General features: G+C 42.9%; 1 protein-coding gene across 9 annotated transcripts in view; it reads left to right on the plus strand.

The window, feature by feature from the left end:
- The window catches only part of LOC125486307, a 58,721-nt gene that overhangs the window by 41,129 nt on the left and 6,244 nt on the right, over positions 1 to 11,348 (plus strand). For all 9 annotated transcript variants that reach the window (XM_048613309.1, XM_048613306.1, XM_048613301.1 and 6 more), the window contains 2 exons: positions 1,474 to 1,537; positions 7,767 to 7,842. In XM_048613309.1, coding sequence (XP_048469266.1) covers positions 1,474 to 1,537; positions 7,767 to 7,842 — 140 coding nt within the window. The remainder of the gene's footprint in view (positions 1 to 1,473; positions 1,538 to 7,766; positions 7,843 to 11,348) is intronic.

The following is an 11,348-nucleotide window of genomic DNA, read 5'->3' on the forward strand; positions in this document are numbered from 1 at the left end:
TCAGTGGAGGGGGACTGGTCGGGCCTGCGGGACAGGAAGAAGCGGAGGGCCTTAAGGCCATCTGCATGGGGAATGCAGGTGTAGAGGGACTGGACGTCCATGGTAAAGATGAGGTGTTGGGGACCGGGGAATTGGAAGTTCTGGAGGAGGTGGAGGGCGTGGGTGGTGTCACGGACATAGGTAGGGAGTTCCTGGACCAAGGGGGAGAAAATGGAGTCTAGATAGTTGGAGATCAGTTCGGTGGGGCAGGAGCAGGTGGAGACAATGGGTCGACCAGGGTATTCAGGTTTGTGGATTTTGGGAAGGAGATAGAAGCGGGCAGTGCGAGGTTGGGGAACGATGAGGTTGGAGGCCATGGGTGGGAGGTCACCTGAGGTGATGAGGTTGTGGATAGTTTGCGAGATGATGGTTTGGTGCTCAGGGGTGGGGTCATGATCAAGGGGGCGGTAGGAGGAGGTGTCGGAGAGTTGGCGTCCGGCCTCGGCGATGTAGAGGTCAGTGCACCATACTACAACTGCGCCTCCCTTGTCCGCGGGTTTTATGGTGAGGTTGGGATTTTTGCTGTGTGGCTGACTGTTTCCCATCATTCCCCAGTGCATCACAACATGAATACAGTTTCCAGTGCTGGTTAGGTGTGTTCCCAGAGATTTTATCATATGATCTCTGCCTCCTTCAACTATCCCATTCCCCACACACTCTACCATTGCTTACTCCACACGGCAATTCTCACAGTCTTCACACTTCATACAGCCAATTAAGAAAACAAGGTATCATTAATTGGACGATACTGTCAGACAGACAGTTTTGCATTCCTCCTCCAATATATATTGTAAATTGTTTTGTGCTTATCAATTAGTAATGCCCCTATAATGAAATTCATTATTTTCTCCCAATGATTTGCTTGCAAGAGAGTTCTGCAGATGAGGGTTAGGGTTAGGGAGGCTCCTGAAGGATTAGCAATCCTAACTTTAGGAGGGGTGGCACATTAGCTCAGTGATTAGCACTGCTGCCTCACAGTGCCAGGGACCCAGGTTTGATTCCTGCCTCGGGCGACTGTCTGTGTGGCGTTTGCACATTCTCCCTGTGTCTGTGTGGGATTCCTCTGGGTGCTCTGGTTTCCTCTCACAGTCCAAAGATATGCAGGGTAGGTGGATTGGCCATGCTAAATTGCCCATAGTGCCCAGGGATGTTTAGGTTAGGTGGGTTAGACATGGGAAATGCAGAGGTAGGGAATTGGGTCTGGGTGAGGATGTTCTTCAGAGGAGCGGTATGGACTTGTTGGGCCAAATGGCCCGTTTTCACACTACAGGGATTCTATGACTTGAAGCAAAAAATCAGTTGGGTTTGCAAAACTTGACAGAATTTGGTAGCTAACAGTGAGTTGAGTCAATAGACAATAAATGTGCTGCTGAAGATTACAGGATAATGGTTGCTTTGTTTTGACACTCCAACACTCTCTTTTCTGCTTACTAGAGTTTATGAAAGAATAAGAACAGGAGCTAATAGTCATGCAGGACAACAAAAGATAAAGTCTGTGGTGAGTAAGACACACTTTGTGAATACATGCCTTGTGCAATTCCACTCCCCTTTTTGTTTCAGCAGATAGCCTAAGATTGAGAAAGAAAGGATTTGCATTTGTAGACCATCATTCACAGACTTAGGCAGAATCAAATTCCTTTACATTCAACAAAATAGTTTCCAGATGTCACTAGTAAACCCAGCAGACAGTTTGCATGCAGCAGGGTCCCACAAACGGAAAGCAGGTAATAGAGTCAGAGTCATTGAGTCATGCAGCATGGAAACAGACCCTTCGGTCCAACATGTCTATGTAGACTAGACATCCATATCACATTTGCCAGCATGTGGCCCATATCCCTCTAAACCCTTCCTACTTGTGTACCCATGTCTTTTAAATATTGTAATTGTACCAGGTTCACCACTTCATCTGGCAGCTTATTCCATACACACACCACCATCTACGTGAAAAAGTTACTCCTCCGGTCTTTTGTAAATCTTTCCCCTCTCACCTTAAGCCTATGCCCTCTAGTGTCCCACACTAGGAAAAAGGTCATGGCTATTCACCCTATCCATGCCCGTCATGATTTTATGAACTTCTAGAAGTTCTCCCTTCAGAGCAGATCGTTTGCAGTTGAAAGATAATTATTGGTTGGGAGACCAGGGAAAGCTTTTTTTTAAATGTACCTTGACTAGTGGTTAGGATCTTTCAAATTCACTCAACAGGCTGGGCCTCACTTCGTCGAATAGTGCAGCACTACCTCATTGTACTGGAAGTATCAGCCTAGCTTATGCTTAAGTGTCTATAGTTATGGAACAGGATTTTTGCTACTGAATTGGATAGGACAGGTCAAACAATTCCCCAATGTGGCATTCTCCCCTCAGTTTAGACAAAAATTTCACATCAGGGAGCTGGTGCATGCCAACCTTGGAAACTGGTCCTAAATGGCTACTTTGTCAGTTGTTTTCAAAATGTTAGGCCCTCTACCCCTCACTTTTCACATCCACTCCTTCTTCACATCCCACAGCTCCTCCAAGACAGCTTGTACTTCCTATTCACCTCCGTGCCACATCACCCCATATCCACCATGGGCAGGCTTCAGGAGGCGATTGGTTTAATGTAGCTCTCACTCGTATATAACTGATAGTGGGCAAAAAAAAACCTCCCATTCATGAAACTCATTAAAAGCTTTTATATCTTCAGTGGTTAATTACTTCAAAAAGACAAAGTTCCACATAGGTAACACATCAGAGATAGCAAATCCTTTAATGGACTCTTTAAACTTTGAATCAAACTGTGATCTCAGAATGCTCATTGAAATAATTGTTGTTTTTGTAACTCAGGCAAGCATTCATAGTGGCAAAATAGCTGCTGGTGAAGCGTCAACCCACTTCTATTGAGGGGGTTCTTGTGTATAGTGGTTTATCTGGTCAAGAAGGACCAAGTCAATTCTGATCTTCGGATGAGATGAACATGGAGGTTGGTCTTAAAAAGAAAAGAGAACTCTACTGAAGGAGCATGACCAGTTTTTTTTTAAATCATTACCCGATGGTTCAGCAGAGTTTTTTTAAACTCTCATTGACTACTTCAGTGTGTTTCAGGAATGGGAGTTGTAAAAATCTTAAGACAATGAAACTTAAAGAAACATTATCTGCCTTCCAAGAATGCTTACATCTGCCCCATTGATTTGTGATTTCTGCACACAGTGCTTAGGGCAATAGTAGCAGTCAAAATGGGGTCTGTTTGAACTCAGCACTAAATTCAAATGTCCCTGCTGAGTTTGAGATTCCAGCCTGTGTGAATCACACCCTTTCCCCTACCCCTGCGAGCAAACAGTGGCTTTGTTGAAAATGGAGAAGTCTGCCACTTTTAAATGTCAGCACAGTCTTCCTAATTTCATGAAAACCTACTCAATAGAGATGCACTGAAGGAGGCCATTTCGCTCATTATGTCCACATGACTCTTTTTAGAAATTCCAGTCAGTCCCATTTCCTTGCTCTATCGCTGTGGCAGTACAGGGATATCTCCCTCAAGTACTCATCCAATTTCATATGGAAACAGACAAATCAATAATTTAAATGATCTTTATAAGCAGTGAGTTGTAGGTTATTGCTATATGCTGTGTAAAGCATTCTTCCTCACATCTACCTATACCCTTTGCCAAAACCTTTAATTCAAGGCTTCCCAATTTAGGGGTAGGGATCCCAATGGGGTTACAGACTCGAATTTTGGGTTAAAAGCTTGGAGGCAGCAATGTTCACCATAGACATCTCCTCATTCTGCATACCCTCACTGATCTTCCGCTCCACCTTCAACCTCCCATCCCCACCCCAACACCAACCCATTCTTTCAGTTCCACAGTTCCATCCTGAACTCCATGACAATTTTCAGACTCTGAAGTTGGTTCATGTTTGGGAAACATTGTCTCAGTCGGTCCCTAGCCCTTGTACCATCAATAACTTGAAACAGTTTCTGGTCTATCTGGCTTACCTAAACCTATCGAAATCATCTACAACTCTATCAAATTTATTAATTTCCTTGGCTTCAATGGCAATCTCAGCTCGTCCAATCTAACCTTGTCGCTAAATCCCTCATCCCAGGAACTATGCTTGTAAATTTCCTCTGCACCTTTTCAAGCACCCTTACATCCTCTTTAATGTGGTACCAGAACTGGACAAATACTCTTGTTGTGGCCTAAGTAGAGCATTGTACAGGTTCATGCATATGCTTTGTAATTAATTCTCTCAGCATGTATTGCCACATTTTTAAACCTCTTTGTTCCAGCACACTGTTTCAAACTGTGCTAAGTCCATTTTATCTCACCCTATCCCTACAGCCAAAATACAACATCTTTGTATTATGGTCTACCAATCATATATGCCAGCTTATCTATGTCCTGTTGTAGTTAAGTGGAATTATCCTCACTATCTGTCACACCTCCAAGTTTCATATTCTTAGCAGATTTTGAAATTTCACTCCGCATTCTGGGTGGAGATGGATTATCCTAGCAACTGGTGATTGGGAATGGAATGAGTGAAGGATCCTAAGGAATCACTGCTGGGGTAGGAGTATTGAGTGTCCCAGAGACTGGTGTTGGTGAAAGAGTGTGATTTGAACTCTCAACCTTCTAACTCCGATAGGTGTACTACCAATGAGCCTTAGCTGACACTACATATATTCATTCTTAAGAGGAATGTACTTAATGTATGAAGTGGGATCTAAAGGCCTATGCCAATAATTTAACATGTTTAGTTATTTGCCTTTTTCTGAATTGAAAAAAAAAGATGCTGCTCATAGGCTCAAAACATAAAGATGCTTTAAAGATATTGTGAATAAAGTAGAGATTGGGGCTTTTAGCAATCACTGCATAGGTGGAGGATAAGGAAGGACAGACAGGAAGGAGAGGGAGGTGGTGTTGCTCTGATTTTTAAGGATGATATCAGGGCAGTAGTGAGAGATGATATAGGTTCTACTGAACAAAACGTTGAATCCATTTGGGTGGAAATTAGGAATAGCAGGGAGAAGAAGTCACTGATAGGTGTGGTCTATAGGCCACCAAATAATGACATCGTGGTGGGGCGGACAATAAACATAGAAGTAGCTAATGCATGTAAAAATGGTACAGCAATTATCATGGGGGATTTTAATCCACATATCGATTGGTCAAACCAGGTCGGTCATGGCAGCCTTCAGGAGGGGTTCATAGAATGCATCCGCGATAATTTCCTTGAACAATATGTAATGGAACCTACGAGGGAGCAAGCTATCCTAGATCTAGTCCTGTGTAATGAGACAGGAATAATTAATGATCTCACAGTTAGGGATCCTCTCGGAAGGAGTGATCACAGTATGGTCGAATTTAAAATACAGATGGAGCGTGAGAAGGTTAAATCCAGTACCTATGTCCTGTGCTTAAACAAAGGAGACTATGAAGGACTGAGGGAGGAGCTAGCTAAGGTAGAATGGGAGCAAAAACTTTATGGTGGGTCAATTGAGGAACAGTGGAGGACTTTCAAAACAATTTTTTACAGTGCTCAGCAGAAGTATATTCCAGTGATAAGGAAGAACTGTAGGAAAAGAGAGAGCCTGCCATGGATGTCTAAGGAAATAAAGGAAAGTATCAGACTAAAAAAAACACATACAAAAAAGCAAAGAGTTGTGGGAAACTAGTAGACTGGGAAATCTTTAAAGGCCAACAGAAAGCCACAAAAAAAGTTATAAAGAAAAGTAAGATAGATTATGAGAGTAAACTAGCTCAGAACATAAAAACAGACAGCAAAAGTTTCTATAAATATGTAAATTGTAAAAGAGTGGCGAAGGTAAACATTGGTCCTTTAGAGGATGCGAAGGGCAATTTAATAACTGGGAATGAGGAAATAGCCGAGACATTAAACAATTATTTTGTGTCGGTCTTCACTGTGGAAGACACAAATAACATGCCGAAAACTAATGGCAAGAAGGTTATAGCAGGTGAGGACCTAGAAACTATCATTATCACTAAGGAGGCAGTGCTGGGCAAGCTAATGGGCCTAAAGGTAGAAAAGTCTCCTGCCCCTGATGAAATGCATCCCAGGGTACTAAAAGAGGTGATGGGGGAAATAGCAAATGCACTAGTAATTATTTACCAAAATTCAGTGGACTCTGGGGTGGTTCCCGCAAATTGGAAAACAGCCAATGAGACGCCACTGTTTAAAAAAGGAACTAGACAAAAAGCAGGTAACTATAGGCCAGTTAGCTTAACTTTGATAGTGGGGAAAATGCTTGAATCTGTCATTAATGAAGAAAATAGCAAGACATCTGGATATAAATTGTCTCATTGGGAACACCCAGCATGGGTTCATGAAGGGTAGGTCATGTTTAACTAATTTGGTGGAATTCTTTGAGGACATTACTTGCATGGTGGACAATGGGGAACCTGTGGATGTGGTGTATCTGGATTTCCAGAAGACATTTGACAAGGAGCCACACCAAAGGCTGCTACATAAGATAAAGTTGCATGGTATTACAGGTAATAGAGGATTGGTTGACCAGTAGAAAGCAAAGAGTAGGAATAAATGGGTGTTTTCCTGGTTGGCAGTCAGTGGCTAGTGGTGTGCCTCAGGGATCAGTGTTGGGACCGCGATTGTTTACAATTTACATAGATGATTTGGAGTTGGGGACTAAGTGTGGTGTATCAAAATTTGCAGATGACACTAAGGTGAGTGGTAGAGCAAAGTGTGCAGAAGACACTGAAAGTCTGCAGAGGGATATAGATAGTCTAAGTGAGTGGGCAAAGGTCTGGCAGATGGAGTACAAGGTTGATAAGTGTGAGGTCATCCATTTTGGTAGGAATAACAGCAAAATGGACTATGTTTTAAATGGTAAAAAAATTGCAGCACGCTGCTCTGCAGAGGGACTTGGGTGTCGTTGTGCATGAATCGCTGAAGGTGGGATTGCGGGTGCAGCAGGTAATTAAAAAGGCAAATGAAATTTTGTCTGCCATTGCTAGGGGGATGGAGTTTAAAAACAGGGAGGCTATGCTGCAGCTGTATAGGGTCCTGGTGAGGCCATACCTGGAGTACTGTGTGCAGTTTTGGTCTCCTTACTTGAGAAGAGATATACTAGCACTGGAGGGGGTGCAGAGGAGATTCACTCGGTTGATTCCAGAGTTGAGACGGTTGGATTATGAGGACAGACTGAGTAGACTGGGATTATACTCATTGGAATTCAGAAGAATGAGGGGAGATCTTATAGAAACATAAAAGATTATGAAGGGAATAGATAAAGTGGAGGCAGGGAGGTTGTTTCCACTAGCAGGTGAAACTAGGACTAGAGGGCATCGCCTCAAAATAAAGGGAAGCAGATGTAGGACTGAGGTCAGGAGGAACTTCTTCACCCAAAGCGTTGTGAACCTGTGGAATTCCCTGCCCAGTGAAGCGGTTGAAGCTACCTCACTGAATGTTTTTAAGGCAAGGCTAGATAAATTTTTGAACAGTAAAGGAATTAAGGGTTTTGGTGAGTGCGCGGGTAAGTGGAGCTGAGTCTCAAAAAGATCAGCCATAATCTTATTAAATGGCGGGGCAGGCTCGAGGGGTCAGGCTCGAGGGGTCAGATGGCCTACTCCTGCTCCTAGTTCTTATGTTCTTATGAAGGGGAAAGTCAGGGATTGACCTGGCAGCAAAGAATGTGTTAGATACAGTGGTGTTGATCATTGACAGACAAACCCTAATCTAACACACACATCCTGTGTATCACTCTGTTTGTTCTGCAGAAGAAACATAATGTTGCTGTTCAACCCAAAGATGACCCAAAAATTACGAAAGCAAATGGAGTGACACCAACAACTGGTATGTAATGGCAGTAATGTTTTAAACAGGTTAAATCTCTTACTGGTGGTAGATAAACAGTGCCTTGTAGTGGTAGTGTGGCTAAGAGGCTAGATTCAGGTTCCAGCCTCTGTGGAGGTATGAGTTCAAATCCCACTGCTGCCAATTACGTTCACAGCTTATCACTCAAACACTTCCATTTCTCATTCAGGTCCAAAACTTCTAGCCCACTTACATTGCAGTGGTAGTGTCCCTAACCCAGGCTGGGAGATGTGTGTAATAACATCTTGAACAGGTTGTAGAGTCATAGAGATGTATAGCATGGAAACAGATCCTTTGGTCCAACTCATCCACGTCAACCAGATATCCCATTTACCCATATCATACTAAACCCTTCTTATTCGCATACCAATCCAGATGCCATTTAAGTATTGTAATTGTACCAGCCTCCACCACTTCTTCTGGCAGCTTATTCCGTATACGTACCACCCTCTGTGTGAAAAGGTTGCCCCTTATGTCTTTTACAAATCTTTCCCCTCTCACCTTAAACCTATGCCCTTCAATTTTGGACTTCCCCATCCCAGGGAAAAGACCTTGTCTATTCACCTTATCCATGCCCCTCATGATTTTATAAACCTCTATAAAGTCAGCCCTCAGCCTCCGACACTCCAGGGAAAATAGTCCCAGCCTATTCAACCTCTCCCTGTAGCTCAAACTCTCCAACCCTGGCAACATCCTTGTAAATCTTTTCTGAACCCTGTCAAGTTTCACAACATCCTTCCTATAGCAGGGATACCAGAATTGCACGCAGTATTCAAATACTGGCCTAACCAATGTCCTGTACAGCCAACTCCTATACTCATTGCACTGACCAATAAAGGCAAGCATTTCAAACACTGCCTTCACTATCCTATCTACCTGTGACTCCACTTTCAAAAGGAAATATGAACCTACTCTCTAAGGTCTCTTTGTTCAGCAACACTCCCCAGGAACTTACCATTAAGACCTGTCCTGATGTGCCTTTCCAAAGTGTAGCACCTCACATTTATCTAGATTAAACTCCATCTGCCACTCCTCAGCCCATTTGATCAAGGTCCCATTGTATTCTGAGGTAACCTTCTTCTCTGTCCACTACACCTCCAGTTCTGGTGTCATCTGCAAACTTACTAACCATACCTCCTATGCTCACATCCAAATCATTTATGACAAAAAGCAATGGACCCAGCACTGTCACCGCTGGTCACAGGCCTCCGGTCTGAAAAGGAACCCTTTACCACCACCCCCTGTCTTCTACCTTTGAGCCAGATCTATATCCAAATGGCTAGTCCAAGCTGTATTCCACGTGATTAAACTTGCTAACCAGTCTACCATGAGGAACCTTGTCGAACGCCTTACCGAAGTCCATATAGATAACATCCGCTGCCCTGCCCTCATCAATCCTCTTCGTAACTTCTTCAAAAAACTATCAAGTTAGTGAGACACAATTTCCCACGCACAAAGCCATGTTGACTATCCCTTGGTTGATATGAAAAACAGGTTAAATAAAAAAATGACATGCATTTTGATAAAGATTCTGAAATGCAGCAGACTGAAAAGGGAGGCCAGTGGTGTGTTTTCGATACTCATTTTAATATTAGTTTAACATCTGAGTAGAAAAACTCCTGTAGTTATTGTGCCCTCTGCTGGCAGGCTAAAGTTTTATTTATTCATTTACGCAGTGTAGGCATTGCTGGCTGGCCAGCATTTATTGCTGATTGTATTTGTCCTTGAAAAGGTGGTGATTAGTTGCCTTCTTGAAATGCTGCAGTCCAGTTGCTGTAGGTACTCCTTCATTCCTGTTAGGGAGGAAATTCTAGGATTTTTACCCAGCAACACTGAAAGAATGACAATATATTTTGAAGATGGTGAGTGGTTTGAAGGGGAAGTTGTAAGAAGTAGTGTTCCTATGTATCTGCTGTCCTTGTCCAATTAAAGTGGTTGTGGATTTGGGAACTACTATCTAAGTAACCTTCATTAATTTCTGCAGTGCTCTTTGTAGATGGCACACACCTGCTGCTACTGAGTGTCCGTGGTAGAGGAGTTGAATATGGTGCCAATTAAACAAGTTGATCTGTCGCGGATGGTGTCAAACCTCGAGAGTGTTGTTGGACCTTCTTTCACCCAGAGAAGTGGGGTCTATTCCATCACACTCCTGACTTGTGGCTTGTAGATGGTGGTCAGGCTTTGGGGAGTCAGGAGGTGAGTTACTCACTGTAGGACTCCTAGCCTCTGTCCTGCTCTTCGAACCATAGTACTTATATGGTTATTCCAGTTCAGTTTCTGGTCAATGATGTTGATAGTTAGGTTTCAGTGATAGCAATGCAATTGAAATCAAGGTGTGATGGTCAGATTCTCTTTTGTGGAATGGCTATTTCCTGGCATTTGTGAGGCACGGCTGTTACTTATCACTTAGACCAAAGCTGAATATTGTCCCAATCTTGCTGTATTTGTTCATGAATTACTTCAATATCTGAGGAGTCACGAGTGGTACTAAGCATTGTGCAATCATTAGCAAACATCTCCACTTCTGTCCTTAGTGTTGGAGGGAAGGTCATTATGAAGCAGCTGAAGATGGTTGGGCCTAGGACACTAGCCTGAGAAACTAATGCAGCTGAGATGACTGACCTCCAACAACCATAACCATTTTCCTGTGTGGCAGGTATGGCTCTAATCAATAGAGTTTTCCCTCCGATTTCCATTAACTCCAGTTTTGCTAGAGTTCCTTGATGCTACTCTTGGTCAAATATGGCCTTGATATCAAGAACAGTCACACTCACTTCACTTCTGGATTTCAATTTTGTCATTGTTTGAAAGAAGGCTGGGATAATGTCATGAGTTGAGTGGCCCTTGCAGAACACCAGCTGCATGTCAGTGATCTCAGATAATGAATGAAGACATAGAGAATGTGCATTTATACAACCCCTTTCACGAATGCAAGAGGCCCCAAAATACTTTCCAGTTAATAATTACTTTAAAAGCACAACATTCTCAGTACTGAGAATCCAAAAGGATAAACCAGAAAATACTTGAAATAATCAGCAGGCTTGGCAGCTTTTGTGGAGAGAGAAACTGTCAACACTTCATTCTGATGTCCTTTATTCAGAACTGGAAAATGTTAGAGATGTAACAGATACCATACAAGTGTAGAATCAGAGAAAATGGGGAGAAGAGAGAGAATATGAAGGGAAATTCTGTTGTTTTAAATTTCTTCTACAATGGTAGTGCAATGCAAAGGTGGGGGAATGTTAATGGAACACTAAAGGTCAACAAAAGATGAATCTGGATAAGATGAAAATGATAGAAGCAGAATCATTACCAGGATAGAAAGGTCAGAGTGGGATTGGGACTTCTACGTCCACACAGGGCACAGAAGTAAAATAACAAGTGATCAGAAGACTATGGGTCATGCTGCAGACAGAGCAGGTTTGTGCTAGTACTTATATCCCACATGAACTTTTCACCAGAGATGGTAGGAACTGCAGTTGCTG

Source organism: Rhincodon typus, chromosome 27, assembly GCF_021869965.1.
Source record: "Rhincodon typus isolate 14 chromosome 27, sRhiTyp1.1, whole genome shotgun sequence".
NCBI classification, from domain to species: domain Eukaryota; kingdom Metazoa; phylum Chordata; class Chondrichthyes; order Orectolobiformes; family Rhincodontidae; genus Rhincodon; species Rhincodon typus.